Raw genomic sequence first — 23,231 nt, 5'->3', positions numbered from 1 at the left:
TTTTAATATTTAGCCCCGTGATTGGGATTTCTTTAACCTTCTTGGTTCTTAATTCGAGGTTGTCCTGAACTCCAGACAATAACCTTGACAGATAATGGATAGAACTCATGATTCATAGAATCATCGAATCATAGAGTTGGAAGGGGCCATACAGACCATCTAGTCCAACCCCCTGCCCAGTGCAGGATCAGCCTAAAGCATCTCTGACAAGTATTCATCCAGCCTCTTCTTGAAAATTGCCAGTGAGGGGGAGCTCACCACCTCCCTAGGCAGCTGATTCCACTTTCAAACTACTCTGACTGTGAAAAAGTTTTTCCTAATATCCAGCCGGTACCTTTGTGCATGTAATTTAAGCCCATTGCTTCGGGTCCTACCCTCTGCTGCCAACTGGAACAGCTCCTTGCCCTCCTCCAAATGACAGCCTTTCAAATATTTAAAGAGAGCAATCCCATACTGATATAAGGGACTTTCTAATCAAATGGATCTTAAAATATTTAGTTTACAGTCCACTCTTACCCCAAGATCCCTTTCACATATACTACTGCCCAGAAGTGTATCCCCCATCCAGTATTTGTGCTTCCCATTTTTGTGGCCCAGATGTAATACTATGCACTTGTCTTTGTTGAATTGCATCCTATTCACAGCTGCCCACTTCTCCAGAGTATTCAGGTCTTGTTGAATTTTAATTCTATCTTCTTGGGTGTTTGCTACTCCTCCCAATTTGGTATCATCAGCAAATTTAATGAGCAGCCCTTCCACTCCTTCATCTGGATCATTGATAAAAATATTGAAAAGTACCGGGCCCAAAACCGAGCCCTGCGGCACCCCACTGGACACCTCCCTCCAATCTGATGAAACGCCGTTGACCACCACTCTTTGGGTGCGGTCCTCTAACCAGTTCCCTATCCACCGAACTGTCCTATAGTCCAGTCCACAGTCTTCCAGTTTGCCCATCAGAATGTCATGGGGGGTATATATACATATATACAGAACGTCATGGGGGGTATATATACATATATACAGTTCAAGAATCCATCATACTGAATCAATACAGGAAACAACATATAACACTTTCAACAGACCGTAGCCTCCAAACAGTCTCTCAACATCGTCTCTTATTAATGATGTTCAAATATTCACAGTTTGCAAATCAATCAAATGTTGAGGAGCCCCACATTGCTGTCTATTCAAGGGCAAGTGGGTATTTGTGTCCCTTCGTTTTCCCATACCATAGAAAAGCATCTTCATTCCGGTCATCAAGCCATATTTTTTAAGATGATATATTAGTTGCTCTGTTGATTCTAAAGGCTCCTCAAGTATGAATACTAAATCATCCGCAAAAGCTTGTACTTTATATTTATGGCCCTTAATGGTGGCTTCCTTTGTCGCATCACTCCTCACAGTTCTCATCAATATTTCCAACATCAGAATAAATATTAATGGTGAGAGGGGGCAGCCCTGTCTTGTTCCTTTTTCAATCCAAATCGTTTCAGTCCAATCATCATTAATAACTACTTTTGCTTTTTGCTTCTTATATATAGCTTCAATCGCTTTTATGAATTCCATTCCAAATTCCATCTCTTTCATTTGTTGAATAAAAAATTGCCAATTGATGTTGTCAAAAGCTTTTTCGGCATCCAAAAACACCAATGGCCATCTGTTTTTCAGGATGTACTTCATAGTATCCCAATAGATTTAAGCCAGTTGTAATGTTATTTCTCAGTTGTCTTTTAGGGAGAAATCCCGTCTGGTCTGGGTGTATTAGATCAGGTAGTATTTTTTTCAATCTTGTGGCTAGTAGTGTAGTGAATATTTTATAGTCACAATTAAGAAGGGATATGGGTTGATAATTCCTGGTATCTTTTGCATCTGTTCCCTCTTTATGTATTATTGATATTGTTGCAGCCATCCATGGTTCAGGCAGAGATGTTTCTTGCACTGCTGTGGTGATCATACTTTTAAATGGCAAAAGAATCACATCTTCCAATGCTTTGTAGTACTCTGCTGGGAGCCCATCTAGTCCTGGTACTTTCCCATTATTCTGTTTTGGTATGGCTTCCATTATTTCCATTACCGTGAACAGTTCATTCAGCTTCTTCCTTTTTTCCTCTGATAGCTTAGGTAGATCATGTTTTTGTAAATACTGTATTTGCTTTTCTATTGGTACTCCAACTTTACCATAGTTTTTTGTAGACGACTCCCACAATCATCTTCTTTTTGTGTCTTTTCATTTCCTGCCTCATCATATAGGTCATAAATAAGTCTTTTCTCAGATAATACTTGCTGGAGACTTCAATGGAGTGACGAATCTGGAGTTAGACAAAAAATCATCAACTGCACAAAAGAAAAGAGGATTGCTACCAAAGTTGTTTTTTGAACTGATACAACAGGAAACTTTAGAAGATGTATGGAGAAGACAAAATCCGAAAAGTAGACAATTTACGTTTTACTCCGCAAGACACTTTACATTATCGAGAATTGATATGATCTGGGCCTCAAAAGACTTAGCGTTATGGACTAAGGAAGTGGAAATAATGCCGATGGTAGGCTCGGATCATAATCCAATTATGTGGAAATTGGGGAGAAGGAGCAAAAGGAAAGGATGGAGAATAAATGAGAACTTACTTCAAGAGGGAGAGAATATGGAGATGCTTAGAAGAGAAACAAAGTTCTTCATACAATACAACATGAATAAAGAAGTACCAACCAACAAGGTTTGGGATACTTACAAGGCGGTAATTAGGGGCATACTAATGGATTTAAATGGAAGAGCCAGAAAAAAGAAAGAGGAGAAGAGACAGGAGATTATGGAAAAAATAAAAGCCAAAGAAATACAGTTAAAGAAGAGACCGGGGAAAAAGAAAATTTATCAGGACATTAAAATACTACAAGAACAGCTAACAGCAATGAACAATAAAGAACTGGAGTGGAATCTTAAAAGACTAAAGCAAAAAGGGTTTGAAGGTGCAAACAAACCCGGGAAATATTTGGCATGGCAATTGAAAAAGAGAAAGGAAAAGAAAATAATAAACAAAATATGTGAAGATGATAAAACGTATTTGGAACAGACATCCATTAGCAGAGCCTTCTATAAATTTTATGCTAAATTGTATAACAAGAAAGAGGTCAATAAAGAATCAATAGCGACATATTTGGAGAAAATGAAGCTCCCAGTAATTTCGGAAGCGTGGAGAGACAGATTGAACAATGAAGTAACGGATGAGGAAATAAAAATGGCAATACAATCAACAAATTTGGGAAAGGCACCAGGGCCAGATGGACTTACAGCTAAATTTTATAAGACAATGGCCAATGAACTGGTACCATTCCTAAAAGAAGTGATCAATGGAGTATTAAAGGATCAACAGATTCCAGATACCTGGAAGGAAGCCAACATTTCACTGATCCCTAAAGAGGGCCAAGATCCGACTAATGTGAAAAATTACAGGCCAATATCCTTACTTAACAATGACTACAAAATCTTTGCAAAGATACTGGCAGAGAGAGTGAAGGGGTGGCTTTCGGAAATTATTGAGGAGGAACAAGCAGGTTTTTTACCTGGCAGGCAAATCAGAGACAATTTAAGGACAGTCATTAATGCTATTGAGTATTATGATAAGCGTTGTGACAAAGAGGTTGGTTTCTTCTTTGTTGATGCAGAGAAAGCGTTTGACAACTTGAACTGGGACTTTATGTTTGCCACTATGGAAAAGCTACAAATGGGAGAAAAATTCATAAGAGCAGTTAAAGAAATTTATAGAGACCAGAATGCAGCAATTGTGGTCAATGACGAGACCACCAAGAAATTGACTATAAGTAAAGGAACAAGACAAGGTTGCCCGTTGTCTCCGTTGCTATTCATTTTGGTACTGGAGATTTTGATGATACAAATACGACAAGATGAAGAAATCCGCGGAATAAAAATAAAGGACTTTTCTTATAAAATTAGAGCATTTGCGGACGACATAATGTTAATTGTGGAAGATCCAATGGAGAATATGCCAAAAGTGATAGAGAAGATTAAAGAGTTTGGAGATCTGGCAGGGTTTTATATCAACAAAAAGAAGTCAAAGATATTATGTAAAAATATGACTAAGCAAAAACAACAACTGTTAATGGAAATAACGGATTGTGAAGTAACAACTAAGGTGAAATATCTGGGAATTGAACTGACTGCAAAGAATATAGATCTATTCAAAAACAATTATGAAAAATTATGGACTCAGATTGAGCAAGATTTGATTAAATGGAATAGATTGAATTTGTCATGGCTGGGAAGGATTGCAGCAGTTAAAATGAATGTGTTACCAAGAGTAATGTTTTTGTTACAGACAATACCAATTATCCGAGACTCTAAGCAGTTTGAAAAATGGCAGAGGAAAATATCAGATTTTGTTTGGGCGGGCAAGAAGCCTCGAGTGAAAATGAAAGTTTTACAAGACGCAAAGCAAAGAGGCAGAATGCAACTACCCAATTTAAGACTTTACTATGACGCAATTTGCTTAGTGTGGCTGAAAGATTGGATGACGTTGAAGAATAAGAAATTATTGGCCCTAGAGGGATACAAAAAAATATTTGGATGGCATGCATACCTATGGTATGACAAAGTAAAAGTGAACTCTATGTTCCTACACCATTATATACGGAAAAGCCTATATGCAACCTGGAAGAAGTATAGAGACTTCCTACAAGAAGGAACCCCCATGTGGGTAGTTCCGTATGAAGTAATAGATCCGAGAGCTGTCTATAATGAGCAACAGTGTTTAACATATAAGGAGATAACCCGAATAGAATCTTCTAAACTTAAAATAAAGACGCAGGATGAGTTATCTCCCAATTACGATTGGTTCCAGTACAGGCAGATCAGAGATCTCTACAATTCGGATTGTGCAAAGGGAGGCATAAGAACAGAGAATTCGGAACTAGAGCAGACACTTTTGAAAGAGGATAAGAAGGAAATTTCCAAGGTATACCAAGTACTGTTGAAATGGTATACTGAAGATGAAATAGTCAAAGTACAAATGGTGAAGTGGGCCATAAATTTTAATAAAGAGATAACAATGGAGGCATGGGAATACTTGTGGAAAAACACAATGAAGATTACAACGTGTACTAATATCAAAGAGAACATTTACAAAATGATCTATCGTTGGTACATGACACCAAAGAAGATTGCGCTAGGGAATTTGAACACTTCTAATAAATGCTGGAAATGTAAAAAACATGAGGGCTCTCTGTATCATATGTGGTGGACGTGTGAGGTAGCCAGGCAGTACTGGGGAGAAATAATAAAAGTAATAAGTGAGATTCTACAATTTCAAATTAATAAGAACCCAGAACTCCTGCTACTGAACTTGGGAATGGAGAGCATTCCAGCCCAACATAGAACACTGTTATTTTACATGACAGCAGCGGCCAGACTTTTGTATGCGCAAAAATGGAAAGTACAAGAAGTGCCAACTATGGAGGATTGGACTTACAAATTGCTGTATATGGCCGAAATGGATAAAATGACAAGAAAACTGAGAAATCTGGACCCAGGACAGTTCAACACAGATTGGGGGAAGCTGAAGCAATATGTGCTGAAGAAATGGGAGGTGGGAAGAGAACTGTGGCAGTTCGAGAATTACTGAAATATGACGAAATGTGGAGGGGGGTGACTTTACCGGAGAGTAGAGAGAGAAATGAAAATGTCTAAGCAGCTATTTTGTTAGATTGTTATATATAGAAAAACATATAGAATATGGATAGAAAATAATTAACTATAAGGACAGACTAATTAATATGGTTTCTGGTATAAACGTGTAACATGTTAAACTGAATAAGTCTACCTGAAGAAATATATGGATTAAATTGATTGATAACTTTTGATGATAGTTATATAAAGTAATATACGGAATATAAGTCAAATTGGTTGACTTATATAAATGTATGGGTTATATGGTATAAGGCTTATATAAATATCTGAAACCAGGAAACTACGAAATTATGTTAAAAAGGGACAAATTGTTTGTCTAATGTGGAAGAAGGGACTTAAAGATAAGATAAGGTATAGAGTATTAAAAATAGTTAAAGAATTATTGCTTAGATTAAAGGGAAAAATACAGGTTTGTTAGATAGATGAATTAAAAATGAGTAAGAGAAAACGGACAAAGGGTTGGAAAACTGTTGGAAGTCAAAAGAAAAGGGGGGAAAGGGTGGGGGTTAGAAATTGGGAAATGGGAATTGATTGTAATATGTAATTATATGATTCTAATTCCAATAAAAATTTTATTAAAAAAAAAATAAGTCTTTTCTCCTTTTCCTTTTTGAGTTTGTAGGCTAACCATCTCCCTGATTTATTTGCATGTTTAAAATAATTTTGTTTGGCGAATTTAATGTTCTGTGCAATTTCTTCCATCAATAACAAATTTATTTGATTCTGTAGTGCTTTAATGTTACCTTTTGAAGTTATATTTGCAGGATCTTTTTTAAAGTCTTTTTCCTTCTTCTCTAAGCATCCCTATATTTCTTTGTAGCAATATTGTTTCTCTCGTTTCGATTTAACTGCATATCTTATCGCCAAACCTCTAAAGTATGCTTTACTTGCTTCCCAAACAATATTCATGTGTTTCAGGTTTTGTATTTTGTTGAAAGTAATGTTTCACTTCTTCCTTTGCCTCTTGCAAAATAAAAATTATTCTTCAATATCTGTACATTCGGTCTCCATCTAAATTTTTTTGGGTACCTCTGCTATTTTCACCATTAAGGGGTTATGATCAGCATATGTCCTGGGAGGTATATCCACATCTTTAAGTTCTTGTAGTAGGCTTGCAGAAATCCAACACATATCTATTCTGGACCAAGCTTTGTGATAGTCTGAATAAAATGTATAGTCTCTTCCTGATGGATTTCTTGTTCTCCAGGCATCAATCAGTTTATATTCTTCTGCCAATCTAAGAAAGGCTCTTGGGAGTAGTCCTTTTGAACTTTTAGATTTCTTTGTAGTTTTCTTGTCAAGGTCTTGGTCGAATACAGCATTAAAATCTCCTATTAGACATATGTCCATATAATCAAAACTTGCAAAACATCAGTCAGATTCTGATAAAAATTTTCCTGGTGATCATCCGGTGCATATATCATTGCAAGTAGGATCTTCTTTTCCCCAATCAAGATCTCAACCAGTAGTATTCTACCATCTTCAGCTGCGTAAATCAAATTTGGTTTCAATTCTTTCCTTATATAGGCTACTATGCTTCTTTTTTTAACCAAGTCCGCTGTAACAAATGTAGATCCAAGTTTTTTACATATTAAATAATGTTGATCTCTCTTTCTTATATGGGTTTCCTGTAGGCAAATAATGTCCACATTTAACATTTTTAATTCTTTAAAGGTTTTTTTCTTTTTTCTGGTGATTTAGTCCATTAATGTTGGTTGAAATTTTTTTTATAGGCTTTCCTTCCATTATGCTCGTTCTTTGTTACTATCTTCTTTATTTCTTCTTGTTGTTCTCTATGCTTTCGGTTTAGAACTTGCAGCTTTTGAAGATGACAGTCCAGCCTTTTCCTCCGATGCTGTTCAGTAGTCTTGCGTTGAGGTTCCTTTGTCTTTTTCTGGTCCATCTTGTATGTTCAATGTCTTTTTCTTGCCCTCTCTTTCCTTACGTTGCTTCCTACATCTTTCCAGGAAGTTCTCCATCTTGTGGGTCAAGTCAATTTTGAATCTCTCTCCTTCATAATTAAAGCTAACCCCCTCCAGGGTTAGCTATCAAATGGAGATTAAATCTTCCTTTAATTTGTCTGTTGAAGTCTTGTATTCCTTTCGCTTTTGCCTTATTTTCCATGGCACCTCATTCAGCACTGTTATCTCTCTGTCCTGTTTCTTAAAAGATTTATCCCGTAATGTTCTCAAGATAGGATCCCTTATTGCTCTTCTTCCAAACTTGATGTGTACTTCTCTTGGTACATTGTTCTTTTTTGCATACGTTGAATTGACTCTATATATTAAATTAATTTCCTTAGCAATCTCCTCTAGTGGTTCTTCCAAAAATTCAGCTAAAGCTTCTTCCATTTCCATTTCTGCTGAGACATTCTGAAACCTTAAAAAGTATGAGGCTCTTTCCATTTCCAATCCCATCAAGAAGTTCCAAGTAGTATTTTGCTGGGAGGCTCCTTCTTCTGATTTCTGCATGGCTTCTTCACTCTTTCTCTCCACTGTTTTAATTTTCTCAGCTATTTCTTGAGTTGTCTGTTTATTTTCAGCCAGCTGTGTTTGGAAATAATTCATTTTCCCTTTTAGCTCTCCCACTTCTGTATTCAAACTTTTTATTTGTTCTACAACTTGAACAAGTGTATTTTGGATTTTATCTATTCCTGTTTGAAACATAGTTTGAAAGTTGCTCTGCAGATCTGATGCAGCTTCCTGGACCATCGATGGTATTGTTTTCAGCTGCGCTGGAGAGATTGGGAGTGTGTCCTGAGCTAATAATTTTTCCCCAGATTTACTCATCACCTCTAAATACCAACTACAAACAAGTAATAATTATATATATATATAAGGCCTTATATATTAAAACACCACTTTGTTAATTCACATTCCACCACTCTTACAATCTTTAGCTTTCTTAACTATGCAATGTTTAGATACTCTCTTTAGTCAAGCCCCCATCAGTTCTTTCCTCCCTTTTCCCCAGAAAAACATAGCATACCGAGCATTTAACCAAGTTTAAAGTTCAGTGTCATCTTTTTTCCAATCTCTGCAAGATTAATCCAGCAGGTGGCAGTAAAGGATCACACAAACTGCCTCTAAGCAAGTTCTGCAGTAATTTTCCACAATAGCTTGTCTTCAAAGGAAAAAAAATCTTCTCACACAGTATCCTGTCGTTTTATAATCCAAAATATAAGTATTAAATAGAAAAAAACAAAACAGGGTCTTGGGACATTCTTCAGGGCAAATAAAAAGAGCAAAAGGAAAGGAAAAAGCCCAGCAAGAAGGAATGTAATATTAGTTAAAAGTCTCCAAGTATATAACAGTCTAAACCCTTACTGAAAAATGTCTTCCCTTTCCAGTCTCAAAAAAAAAAAAAAACCCTGCAAGAAACAACTTCCAAATCCAAATCTGCTAAATAAGTAATGGGACGCTCCAAAATATTCCAAAATAGAAGTTAATTCATGAAAAACAAAGAAACGGATGAGTTTCTATACAATTGAAAGCCATTTAATGTGAGGAAGAACCTCCCCCTTTTCTCTCTTCTCAAGTAAAAGTGATTTATAGTCTCTTAATTGCGTCTTTTAGTACTTTCGGCAAAACTTAACCAGTAAATCACAGCTGACATATAGCTTAGCTTAGCAGCAAACTCACAGCTCAGATGCAAATCTCGTCTCAAGCAGGATGAAAAATTGAAGGTTACGCTGTTAAGTCCTGGCTGTCTTTCGGCTCAGAGGCCATTACAGCCTCTGCTCTTCGTCTTGGCTTAGGAAACCCCAGGATCCGCTCCCATCAGTTGCCACTGACAGAAGAGAGTTCCGAGGCTTAATTCCTTTGCTTCAACATCCTCCAGATGTTGTTAAGGATATAAATCTCCCAGACGAATGCAGTTCAGCCAGTCTCTGGGGAGAGCGACCCCGAGGCTTGACTGCTCGCGCCACGACATCAGCCGGAAGTCAAGAGCCATGAGTGTTTATAGATCACTCTGGATGTACAATCAGCTATGGGTCTGCCAGTGTTAATTTGTTGTTTAGAGAGCCTTAAAGCCTTTCCTTGGTGATCTTGGGAAGCATCTAACATCAGGAATTATGGTGAGATAAGAATCTAATTTTTTCCAAAGGAAAAGCTGATAGCGAGCCATAATAGTCTCATAGTTGCCTATGCAAAAGGCCAAGGCTGATGAGGCACATTTTTCTGTCCAAAATGTCAAGTATTCCCCCTTCGTTGTCAAGGGTTGCTGAGTGACCTGAAGTTTTCTGAAGCCCTTTCTCTTGAAGAGTTTCTGTCATAATAGAGTTAACTAGAAGGTGCGTGAACCTGATCCATCTTATCTAGTTTTGTATAAATTGTCCAGTTTCTTTGAAGTTGCAAATGTTGAAGCGGATCTAACCCAAATGTCCTTAGTTACATCAAGTATGCCCGGCATAATGGGGAAGGCAAAAGGACCCAGTGTCAGAATGAGGACCCTGAACACTGAATCTGAAGAGGTAGGAGCACAGCATGTGGCCTCAATCTCCAGGGACCTTCTGGTAGTGATGGTTCAGATGCTAAGTTGGAACCAATTTATCTCAATCCTCATCAGAATGGGTAGATGGTTCTAAAGGAGGGTCCTGAACCATGGGCTCTTCTGGAGCCAAGGAAGGAACCGCTGATGGCTTCATTTTGTGCCTTGGTTCCAGGCACACAAGGATCTTCCTCATGGTAAAAATTATGATGAGGCGGGCACATATATGGAAGAGTCCTCATAACCATAGGTATAGCAATGGTAAAAGGAGTCATAAGATTAGTAATAGGCCCATCAGCGATGCCTCTCATGATGGGCTAGCTGCAACTGTTTACCAGATTTGGCAGAAAAGAAGTCTTACAAAGTCCTGAAAAAAGAGATTGGGGGTGTGGAATTGCCATCAACATCTAAAATTTCAGGGATCTCACGTTTGGAAAGAGATGGAAAAGAGGCTGATTGACATCTGAGTTGAAGACAATGTTCTCAGAACCCTGACTCACTAGACTGTGCAATGCCAGGTCCATAAAGACTGCAACATAGCAAGACTTCTTTGCAATGAGTAATATGGACCGAGACCTGGATGAGGGAAGGCGAAATGGTCGCCCTGGGAGAACTGACCTCCCCCCATGGTATTCGGTTCTTCATCAGTCCCGAATAGGAGGCCTAGGGGGAGGGGTGGCAATCCTCGCTCAAGAGTCTTTCTCCTTCAAACTGCTCCCCGCCCCTGAGATCTCTAGCATTGAATGTGTAGGCCTGGTGTGGGGTGCTGAAGAGAGTTTGGCTGTCTGCTTGGTGTACCGACCGCCCAGCACACCAGCAGATACCCTGTCACACCTGCTAGAGGTGGTGGCGGGGTGGGCCTTGGAGTACTCCAGAGTGTTGGGGGACTTCAACGTCCATGCCGAAAATGCCTCCCCTGTGCAGGCTGCAGACCTGGTAGCTTCCATGGCAGTGCTGGGACTCTCCCAATTTGTATCAACCCCCAAACACAAAGCGGGCCGCACGCTAGACTTGATCTTTGGGATGGGGCTCGATGTGGATCTAGAGGCAATAGAACTAATGCCATGGTCAGACCAGTCCGTTTTGAGGGCTCGACTGGTGTGCTGGAATGCAGGCGGGGAGTCTGCCACGAGCCTCTCTGAACGTCCGGAGTTCAACCAAGCCGACGGGGGAGCAGTCAGGAAGCGTAGTCCAAGGAGCTGAATGCAAGGGTCAGAGCCAAAGAGCAGTCAGAGCAGAACTGAGTTGCAGTAGAACCGGGTGGGTCTGTGCGCAGGTGCTTCTGCAACGAGGGAAAGAGCGTCCTGGCTTAAGAGCTCTCACCTGCAGGGCAGTGCTCCACCCTGTTACAACTCAAGGTCGTTACGTCGTTGTTTGAGTGCCTGAAGCCTTGCACTTCGCCTCCTTTCCTGTGCAGCAAGACGCTGTCTCCCTCTGCGCTGCCTATCAGGTTCAGGGGAGCTGGGTGGAGATTCTGCCCTGGTCTCAGGAGCTGGTGCAGGTAAGGGAACAGCCTCTGTCCCTGAGTCTGCCCTGGATTCCTCAACCTGCTCTGGCAAGGGTTCCTGTTGCTCCATTCCCTGCTGGTCTTCCAAGCAGCTGCCTCTGGAGGGGCTTGGAATAGTCCCACTCCTGTCGTCCTCCCCGAGGTCTTCATCCTCTGAAGACTCAGAGGCCACAACAACTGGGGACCCCCCCCTTGCAAGGGTGGTGAGCTGATTTATGCTCGCCTGTAGAGACTCGTGGATCCAATTGGATTCCAGAATGCTCTGCAGGATCCTATGCTTCACAGTCGTTCATTAGATGAGCTGGTGGAGGACTGGCAATGCCGGCTCTCCAAAGCCATTGATGAAATCGCTCCCCGTTGCCCTCTTTGCTCCTGTGTAAGACGGGCCCCCTGGTATACAGAGGAGCTTCGAGGAGCTAAAACAGCTTGAGCGAGTGTGGCGGCGATCTTGCAACAAAGAGGCAAGATCATCTTATAGGATGCTTATAAAAGCCTATGAGATGGCGGTGAAGGATGTGAAGAAAGAGTTCTATACCACCTCCATTGCATCAGCTAGCTTGCGCCCAGCAAAATTGTTCAATGTGGTTCAGTCACTGGTCTCCCTCCCAGGGGGAGGCCGTCAAATTCAGAATTCAGACATTAGCTGTGAGGCTTTGGGGAGCTTTTTTGCTAATAAAATTTTGTCTCTCCGCCGTGACTTGCCAGCCACAGTTGCCAGCCCTTGGCCGTCTTTAGGGTCAATATCTGATCAGTTCAGTCCACTCTCTGGGGAGGAGATTGACAGGATCCTGTGATCAGTTAGGCCCACCACATGCCCCCTGGACCCATGCCCATCGTGGCTCGTAAAGGCCAGTGCTAATGGTCTACAGTCCTCATTGGAGGCCATTGTTAACACGTCCTTGGGCATCGGGTTTTTCCCCGGGCCATTAAAGGAAGCCGTGGTGAGGCCTCTCTTGAAAAAAACATCATTGGACTGTACTGACCTGGTCAATTATTGCCCAGTTTCGAACCTCCCGTTTCTGGGAAAGGTGATTGAGCAGGCGGTGGTGAGACAGATTCAGGGGTTCCTGAAGGATTTCTCGGCCCTAGATCTCTTTCAGTCTCGATTCCAGCCAGGACATGGGATGGAGACGCTGCTGGTCGCCCTCACGGACGACCTTCACAGACATCTGGACCGAAGTGGTTCAGCACTGCTGGTTTTATTGGATTTGTCAGCAGCGTTCGACACAGTCAATTATGACCATCTGATCCACCGCCTCGCCAATGTGGGGATATGAGGGACTGCCTTACAGTGGCTTGTCTCTTTTCTCCACGGTCGGGGACAGAGGGTGGCACTTGGGGAGAAATTGTCACCCCATCACCCATTGGTGTGCGGGGTCCCGCAGGGAGCAAAACTCTCCCCTTTATTGTTTAACATCTACATGCGCCCCCTTGCCCAGTTGGTGCAGTTTCGGGCTTAGGTGTCATTAATATTCAGATGACACCCAGCTGTATCTGATGATGGATGGATGGCCCGACTCAGCCCCAGATGTCCTGGAACACGCATTTACAGCCATGACTGATTGGTTGAAACAGAGTCAACTGAAACTGAACCCAACAAAGACGGAGTTCCTGTACTTGGGCCACGGGGTACTGGGTTTGGGAATCCAGCTCCTGGCCCTCGATAGGCCATCTGACTGAGCCTTCTTTATCCCACAGCAAAAGCATTTCTTGAAGAGAGACTCTGAAGTCATGGTGTTGGAGGCCATAGATCTCATTCAAGACAGAACCGACGATAAGAGAGAGAGAGAGAGAGAGAGAGAGAGAGAGAGAGAGAGAGAGAGAGAGAGAGAGAGAGGATGTCCTTCAGTGGCAGAAAAAGAAGAACTGAGAGAGCCGCTTCCCTTGCCTTTTATAGGCACACTAGTGGGGAAAGAGTGTGAAAAGGCCAGGTGAACATCTCGTGCCTACAGGAGCTTTCAGAATGTCTGCGGCTTGCTTGCACATGCACAGAGTCCATGTGGGACTGCACAGAAGCCACAATGATGAGCTGATTTTATGCATATATTCTAGAATTAAATATTTTGAACAAAATATTTGAAACAACTGGTAATAGACTATTAACAGATAAGTAAAGCTATTGTGCTTTTTGAAAGGAAGTATAAATAGATCTTGAGATGATTATAAACTTGTTGACAGCAGCAAAAATATACATAGCAACCAATCAGAAGAATAAAGAATCTTTGCAAGTTTCTGAAGAGTTTAATAAAATATGAAAAGCAGTCTTGATGATTAAATTAAGATATTACGCTTATTTAATTGTATAGACTAAATTGTGTAGTGAACAAATCTGTGGAATGTTTTTCCCATAATATGCTGGAATTCAAAATATCAAGATGAAACACGTGCTCATGTATTTCAAATATGTTGTAGAGAACAGTGGTTTGTATAGATTCTGATGTGGTTATTCTGTATTTGAACTCCAAATCAATAAAAATTATCAAATTTTAAAAAAGAGATGTTCTGGGAGCCTGAACAATTCCTCCCTGTCACACTCTTCTGGCTGTTGAAAGCCCAAATCCAGAAACAGGACAAAATCTAGCTGAAATAGAAATCCATTCAGTTCCTGTTATTATCTTAGCATTAACAAGAGTAAAAAGAGGCTATCATTACAGCAAATAATGGTAACTAAACAGCAACAGCACTGAAGATTCCAGGCAAAGTAAATCTATGCAAACGATCCCTCATTTGCAGAAACAGATTTCTAACAGAAACGCATAGGTTTGCACATTGCATCCTAGCTATTTTCATGAAAAACATTATTGCAAACAGCAGCAAGACTAACAAGTTTTCTCAGGTTTCTATATAAGATTGGTCTTGCGAAAGAATGGCTTGGATCCTATACCTTCATCCTGCTTGTGTTCCTCTTAGTCCATTGTAGAATCTGTACTCAACTGTGGAGCATCTTCATCTGGCACAAAGCATTTTTGCCTGCTTGAAATACACAGTTCTTATAGAACTATGCAGCACCAGAGGAAGCATGTTCCACAGTGAACGGACTATGTTTGCAATAGACAAAAAGAAGCGCATTCACGACAAAGGCATAAAATACAAGCCCATTTCTTTTAATTGAACTCATTCTTAACCAAAGAATACCTAGTCACATGAACAACAAATAGCAAACATCTTACAAGATTTAACAAATGAAGAAATTGTCAACCATTTCACTGAAACCATTCTACATTACTATTTTACAATGGTATTTTTCCTGTATCCAAAATTTTTACTTACTGTATTTTGAGATTACACTGATACTTAAGAGGAAGAGGAAGACTAACTTGTTTCGGTCACAACAGACTGAAGTTGTGCCCCATGCTTCTTACTGGGTTACAAAATTCTCAATGATTAGCTTTAGTATCTTAGAAACACATGAAAACTGCTTGAAAATGCAAGTGCTCTAGTAAGCACAAAAGCCTTGAAAATGTTTTCCGATTCTAAAAGCCAGCCCTCCTTCAGCTAACGTCATGTATAGTCCTTATGATAATAAATTAAAACAGCCATATGAGAATTATGGTCTCAGCAATGCATTCACTTGCACAACACATTAGGAACTGCAGAAGAAAGAAAAGATGTACCTTGCGCCTACAAACTTACCGTGTACAACAGTTCTTCAGGAGTTACAGGACTGGTAAAAATGGTGCGAAGACACCTGAGGCAAGCTTCTATAAATTTAAGTTCTGGTGACAGTAATCCTGCAAACACAAGTTAAGATACTTTTTCTAGATCTTACAATGTGCAGACAAGTAGCTAAGACAATAACAAAAATAAAGGTACCTTGTAGTAAGGCTGGTATGATATGGCAGTCCAGAAGAGACTTGACATTATTTTCTGTACCCATTGCAAGGCTTCCCAGCACCACTGCACATTCAGTTTTCAACTCTGTGCTGGAGATTTCTTGCTGAAGCAGATATAGCAACCTACACATGGAAACACAGAGGAACAGTTTCACTTGGGAGCATAATTTAAATATAGAAGTTATTTGTGTTCTTTGAGATAAAAGGAAGGAAATTTCTACTATCCCAAATGGACAAAAATTCTAACAGTGAAACGGATCTCTCTTCCTTTCCTTGTGTGTCTTGTGTTTAGATTTAGCAAGACATTGCAAATAATACTAAAAAGGGAAAATATTCCATATTTATTTAGTGCCATGTGCTAAGTGCCACCCAGAATGCAGAACATGCATTGCTATTCCTCTGAGATTTTTCAATCTGTATTAGATGGATAAAGAGGGAAACAAGCAACATCCAAGACTGACAGTAAGGAAAATGTACGAGGGAGCCATAAAGCAATGAAAAATTAGATAGGACAATACCAGGAAGGTTTGAGCAAACTTAAAGTAGCAGCTAAACCATGAAGAAGGTAGCTTTATACAGAAATAAAGTGGCTATTCCATGGACACGGAGTGGCATGTCAGATGGCAGACATATGAATGAAAGGAGGAAACATGGGGCGGGTGGTCCACAGGAAGAAAAACGATATAATCCAATACAGAGCATTTTCTGTGAAAGCTGCAATACTTTTAAATAGAGACCATTTATGAAGTGACTTATGTGGCAAAGAAAAGCATATAGTTCAGGAAACTCATCCTTGGGCTGGGGTAGGGGGCGGAATAAGCTGATCATTCTATGCGCTCACAACTGAAAACAGGCTAGAAGAGTATTACTACTTACTGATCAACAGCTGACATGTAACCTGTAGGTATGGATCTGTTCACCAGCAGAGGTAACCTCTGCCCTGTATATTGCAATTACAGCATAATGAGTAGCGTTTCAGTTGAGGACACTAACTATTCTCAAGGTCATACAGCATGTCAAACATGCCTTCTCAATTCTCACTCATGGGGGCTCAAAAAACTCAAGGGATCTCAACAAGTTTATTTAAAAGATATCTAACCCATCTCTTGAAGTCTCAACATGACTCCCTCCCCACTCCAAAAAGGTTTTTCAGTTCTTATCTAGGATTGGGAGAAATCATCACTCAACTGGAGGTAAAGTTAGACAGTACTAAAAGTTACTGCCAATTACGCAACAAAACTTACTAGAAGAGACATATTTCTATCTGCCCGGCAGCCAAAATATTTGAAAGTAGCAGAGAGGAAGTATGATCCTATGTTGACAGATAATGATGGCTAGTAAGGTTGAGATTCTGTGCTCCTCATGTCTGATGGGGTTCTGTGACCCCTGTCTAAATTAACTAGAAGTTTTGGAGTAATGTTAAATCTGGTACTATAGGTGGGAAAATGAGTTAATCTAGCTTCCAGAAATGCCTTTTTCTAGCTCCACATAGTGAAGTAAACTCCCTTGATCCACCCAACCTGGTCATAGAGACCCATGCCACAGTAACCTCAATGCTGGACTGTTGTAACGAGCACTACAGAGGCCTGCACTTGAAAACAATGCAGACGCTTCAGCTAGCACAATGCAGGAAACTTAGTATTACCTAAAGCTAACCACAACATGCATATTACACTTATCTTGAAAATACTTCACTGGCTGTTTGTTTGTAGATTCAATTCAAGGTACTGGTCCTTCATTGTCTAGGACCCATATATCTTCTGCCAGATTGCCTCCCCACTATACTGCTGCATCACCTTCCCTCTGCTGATCAAGGCTTGTTCATTGTGCCATTTTACCGGTAGATCAAAACAGCCCCTGTCAGTTGCACGGCTTTTTAAAGTGGTGAGCTCTACATCACAGAATGGACCTTCCTGAAGGTGGCAGGAATGCTCCTGCACTACAGATCTTTAGGCTTTGTAAGATCAAACTGTTTAGAAGGATGTTTTATGATATTGCTAAAGACCTGCCATTCCTGATATTAATGCTGAGAATGGGCTTCTGGTTTTTGTATGGTTCATTACTGGCATTTTATTTTGGTTTTAAGTGACACTGTAACCTGCCTTGACCATCTTGTTTTTAACACACAGATAGCTCTTAAGAGCCAGAAAGCATTTTAATACTGATGACCAGAAATGGCCGAAATCACAAATGGCTTATACTGTAATCCTATGCAGTTACTCCATTTTAAGTCCATTTAAATCAATGGACTTAGACTGGAGTAACTCTTCACAGAATTACAATGAAATCTTTAATTTCTTTAATTCCCAGAGATAGGCACATGCATGTGACTGTATGTACCTATCGCTGGGAATTAAAGATAGATTGGTGATCCTTCTTGTGTACAGACCACCTAGCTCCTCCATAAGCACCCTTTCTGAGTTGGCAGAGCTGCTAGAAGACATGGCATTGGCGACGCCTAGACTTATTGTTCTTGGAGACTTCAACATCCATGCTGAGTGTTCAAAGTCAGGCCCAGCTCCAGAATTTATAGCTTTCCTGGCAACCCTGGGCCTCTCGCAAATTGTGACAGGCCCTACACATGAAAGAGGCCATACCTTAGACTTAATATCTTGCACTGAGGCTTTAAGAGAAAAGCTTGTTTCAGCATTGGAGGTTTGGCTTGAACCATAGTCAGACCATCATCTGCTGAAGGCAAAAGTTAATATAGCCCCAACTCCCCAAAAAATAGGGGGTCCAGTTAAAATGATTCGGCCACAAAGGCTCATGGACCCTTCTAGATTCCAAAATGCCTTGGGGGATTTTAGAATCCTAGACACATGCCCCATGGTAGCTGCTGTAGGAGTGTGGAATGTGAAGCTCCTTGAAGCTATTGACACCATTGCTCCTTATCAACTTCTCTGGCCTTTGGAACGGACACCAGCCCCATGGTTTACCATGGAGCTGGCTGACTTAAAGATGGTTAGAAGACGTCTAGAAAGGTGCTGGCGAAAAACTCATGCGGAAGCAGATAGAACATGCTACAGAAGCCACTGGAAGGCCTATGAAACAGAAATGAAAGTGGCAAAGAAACGTTATTTTTCAGCAACCATTGCGTCGGCTAGTTCAAGACCATCCCAATTGTTTAAGATATCCAGATGCCTCCTAACTCCTAATTCTGAATCTTTACAGTGTCAAGAACAGACAATTAGCTGTGAGGCCTTTGCTAAATTTTTCGCTGATAAAATAGCACGAATACACTCTGATCTAGATGCTAGCTGCAATGCAAAAATAGAAGAAATGCTTAAAACACCATCCAGCTTACATTTGGACTGCTTTGAACCAATTACAATGACAGATCTTAACAGGATCTTGATGTCTATGAAAGTTACTACTTGTGTGCTCAATCCTTGCCCATCTTGGCTATTAACATCAAGTAAGGACCACATAAATGAACCACTGAGGTCTATTGTAGATCAATCACTAACTCAGGGCTGCTTTCCCTGGCAGCTGAAACAGGCGGTTATTTATCCGCTGCTTTAAAAAGCACCCCTAGACAAAAACGATGTGGCCAATTATCGCCCAGTCTCTAATCTGCCCTTTCTGGGCAAAGTGATTGAGAGAGCAGTAGCTGACCAACTCCAGACCTTCTTGGATAACTCTAGCGTTCTGAACCCTTTCCAGTCAGCTTTCGGACCGGAGCATGGGACAGAGACAGCACTAGTAGCATTAGTGGATGATCTCCGTCTGAATATAGACAAAGGCCATGCCTCCTTATTGCTTCTATTGGATCTATCTGCAGCCTTTGATTCAGAAGACCATGCCATCCTGTTGAGGCATTTAGAAACGGAAGTGGGCATCAAAGAATGTGCCCTGGATTGGTTTAAATTGTTTCTCTTGGAGCAGACTCAAAGGGTTGCCATTGGAGATCAGCTATCTCCAGAATGGAAACTATCTTGCGGGGTTTCACGGGGCACAATCTTATCTCCTATGTTATTCAACCTCTACGTAAAGCCTTTTAGGAGAACTCATTCACAGCTATAGAGTTGGATGTCACCAATATGCAGAGGAAACCCAACTCTATATCTCACTATCCAGGTCCCCACAGGATGCAGAAGACATCTTAGATTGCTGTCTGACAGCTGTGGTGAAATGATTGAAAAACAACAAATTGAAATTGAACCCAGACAAGATGGAAGTGATGCTTGTTGGGAAGACAGAGATCTTGACGGGCATTGTACTCCCCTCTTTCGATGGAGTTTGTCTGACCCTTGCAGACTCAGTTAAAAGCCTAGGGGTTATACTGGATCCAGCATTATTACTAGAAAAACAAGTTAAGGCAGTGGCAAAAAATGCTTTCTTATCTTGACATTGCTGAACTAGCCACTTGGATCCATGCTATGGTAACATCAAGGCTTGACTACTGTAATGCTCTATACATTGGTCTCCCATCTAAGTTAACTAGGAGGCTCCAATTACTGCAAAATGCTGCAGCTCGACTGTTATCAGGAGCGAGCAAGAGCATGAACATCACTCCCATCCCACAGTCGCTCCATTGGCTACCCATCAGTTACCGTGCTCAGTTCAAGGTATTAGTTATTACATTCAAAGTTCTTCATGGCTTTGGTCTCGTATACCTATGGGACCGCCTCCCTCCCTATGTTCCTCCACAGCAGCTTCGCTAATCTGAACAGGGTCTCCTGCAGGTGCCAGGCTGCACACGGATGAAGTCAGCAGCAGCCATACACAGGCTCTCTCTGTAGTTGCCCCTATCCTGCGGAACGACTTGCCTGAGGAAGTCAGAAGAGCCCCCACTCTCCTGGCTTTTCATAAACGATGCAAAATCGAACTATTCAGTATTTTTACTACTCTGTATTGGATTCTTGCTAATACTATGTCTTTTAAACTTGTATCTATTTACCCTATGGCATTGTTTATGGAAATGTCCTTGATACTCTATTGAAACGATACTGATTGTACTAATCTCATACTGTGTAATCCGCTTTGAGTCTCAGTGAGAAAGGCGGACTATAAACGACATAAATAAATAGATACTAATACCATGCACCGTGATATGTCTAGGAATCACTGGAACGTATCCAACCACTTACAGACTTCATGGAGAGGGATCTTCCCTCTCCTGCTGAAGTACACTACCCACCCCCAATTTTATTCCTAGATGTCAGGGGGACATCAGGAACAGTATGGGGGGGAAGTGGAGGTCAACAGTGGGAGCCTGGTCTACAAATAGGAACTGCACAGTTGGATACATGCCACTAGTAAGTCCTATTTCTAGATAGTTTGAAAGAAGCTGAGCATATTAAAACAGGCCAAGTAACTTCTACAGCAACAACTGGAAGATTTAGACAAGGCAACATGTAAGAGCAAATAGTGTGCCATTTGGATTATCAGGTCTCAAAGTTCATTCTCAGAAGAAAATGGAGCTAAGTGGCCCTACTTCACTTTCTTCTTGCATGTAACCTAACACTAACTCTGACAGAAATCCTCTGTCTGGTGCTTTAACTGTCTCTGTGACTTGATTTAGCATTTTGTAGATCAAAAAAAGACAACACATTCCTGCACCCAGATCAACAAACTAAAAATCTCAACTTCCTGCATACTTGAGCAATTCTCAAATATTCAGTAACTAAATTATTTCAGAAAGTATTTTGTCCAATTTCTACAGCAATCTGGATATGTTATTTCGAAGAACAATCTGTATTTTCCCCAGAGGGAGTACTAGAAATTGCATCATAGCTTAGTGCTTTTTGCTTTGAGAACTATATATCAGGAAGGAACTTTCCAGTCTCTTATATAAAATATAGCATCCCTCATATCCCATATTCAGCGGAACTAATCTCCACAGTTTTAAAGGAACACACTTTTCTGGTTTCAACAGCCAACTGGTTATAAAATGTTACGATATCGAGCACTTCATTAAATGAATGCTTTTCCCAATACCACTCAAGACTGATGAAGCAATAGTATGATAAAAACTACAGATAGCTACATTTGAATTAGATTAGGGCCATTTCCACATATGTTGGATAATGCACTTTCAAAGCACATTAGCAATCCTTTGGGAGTGGATTCTTTTTCACACACAAAAACCCAGTTCCAAATGATCACTAAAGAGCACAGAGAGTGTATTATCCAATGTGTGTGGAAGCAGCCTAGATTTAAGGCAGGCAACCATTTTATTAGATCTTGAATAAAAGCACAGAACAGGGGTACTTAACCTGGGGACTTAATCTAGGGATAGATTTCAGGGGATCCGTCAACTTGGATTGGAAAAAAAATTACATCTTTATTTTCACTACTTTAAGTGAAATTATGTATTTTATGCATATAAAAACATTCTGAGAAGGGGCCCACAGGCTTCACTAGACTGCCAAAGGGATCCATGGCACAAAAAAGATTAAGAATCCCTGGTATTTATATATCTATCTAGTACTGCTCATATAGCTATTGCCTTAAGCAAAAATTAAAATGGGAACAACCTCACTTAATATCATTTCTCTGGTGTTTAATTATTGCCCCTATCTATTTTGCCACAGAAAGAGTAACAGAATCTGTCATCTATGCTCTATTAGGTAGTTCCATATTTTTAAGTAGAGGGATGATTAAGCTAGCCCTCGCCTCTATAATCATACGTTCAATGGTTTCAATTTTATCTTATGGGCATCTGTATGTTCTGTTAGCATATGTTACTTTCTTCTATCTACCCTCCAAAACTGCTGAGGGAAGAGCATTCATTCTTGCCAGAGTAAAAGTTCTTCTGAGCTTTGGCACTGTCAAATGATAAAAATACTTCGGCAGTTGCATTAGGAGGGCAATACCTAAGTAAAGAATCGAGCATACCCTCTGTGCCTAACAGACATACTGTAACGAGCTTTTGCCCGTGTCTGAAACTAAGCTTCTACTAGCCAAAAGAAAGATGTATCTTTCTCCTGGAAAGCTTTCAGCACTTAGTTCTCAGACCTGTCAAACAGATAAGTTCTTTGAACCACCTGTTTATCAGTACATTTATTTATATAGGGTTCAATATTGCTTTGCAACTCTTTATCAAACACACAGACACCTGTCTAGAGTTTATTTCACTTTATTGAAAATACACCCTAGTTTTTTAATGAAGCAAGTAATCAAAATATAAATGGCTATTAATGTAAATCCTATAAAAACAGAACACAGAAAGGCAATAAGAAATAAGTTTGCTAACATTTCTTAATAAATTCCAAGTTTAACATAATCAAAGTTTCTATGAAATGCATAGGTAAAAATAAGTTCTCACCTAAATTCTCAAGAGATTTCTTCCATCAGAACTCTGCCATTCTATCTGAGTTTACAATTTTATACATCATCATATGCAAATATCTAAGGTCTATTCACATGATAGCACAAACAAACAATACTTAGTCTGATGCTTCATTGAATATTCATAGTTTCTACTGTATAACCTTCCAAACAGTAAAAAATTACGTTATACTCAAACTTGCAAAACAAAACTATAAATCTCTGAGAAGTGTCAGAAAAAGTTAAGTTGAGAGATCACCATTGGTTGAATCTCCGATAGAGGAACATTAATCTCAATAGAGTCCACTATTTTAATTAACTGTCAAAAGATTAAAGCACACCTGTTAGAATTACCTAACACATAGAAAAAACACAGACAATTCATGCAAAGTCTGAACGTCCATCTAGAATACAAGTGCTTGGCCTAGTA

At 40.2% G+C, this 23,231-nt stretch overlaps 1 protein-coding gene across 3 annotated transcripts in view; it reads right to left on the bottom strand.

Moving 5' to 3' along the window:
- ARMC8 (armadillo repeat containing 8) overlaps window positions 1–23,231 on the bottom strand; it is a 106,274-nt gene that overhangs the window by 54,463 nt on the left and 28,580 nt on the right. For all 3 annotated transcript variants that reach the window (XM_054982536.1, XM_054982537.1, XM_054982538.1), the window contains 2 exons: window positions 15,510–15,652; window positions 15,330–15,427 (listed from right to left, as the gene is read on the bottom strand). In XM_054982536.1, coding sequence (XP_054838511.1) covers window positions 15,330–15,427; window positions 15,510–15,652 — 241 coding nt within the window. The remainder of the gene's footprint in view (window positions 1–15,329; window positions 15,428–15,509; window positions 15,653–23,231) is intronic.

Source organism: Eublepharis macularius, chromosome 6 (genome assembly GCF_028583425.1).
Source record: "Eublepharis macularius isolate TG4126 chromosome 6, MPM_Emac_v1.0, whole genome shotgun sequence".
In the NCBI taxonomy this organism is placed as follows: Eukaryota; Metazoa; Chordata; class Lepidosauria; order Squamata; family Eublepharidae; genus Eublepharis; species Eublepharis macularius.
Note: the sequence above shows the minus strand (reverse complement) of the source record. Positions and strands in the feature narration are given on the sequence as shown.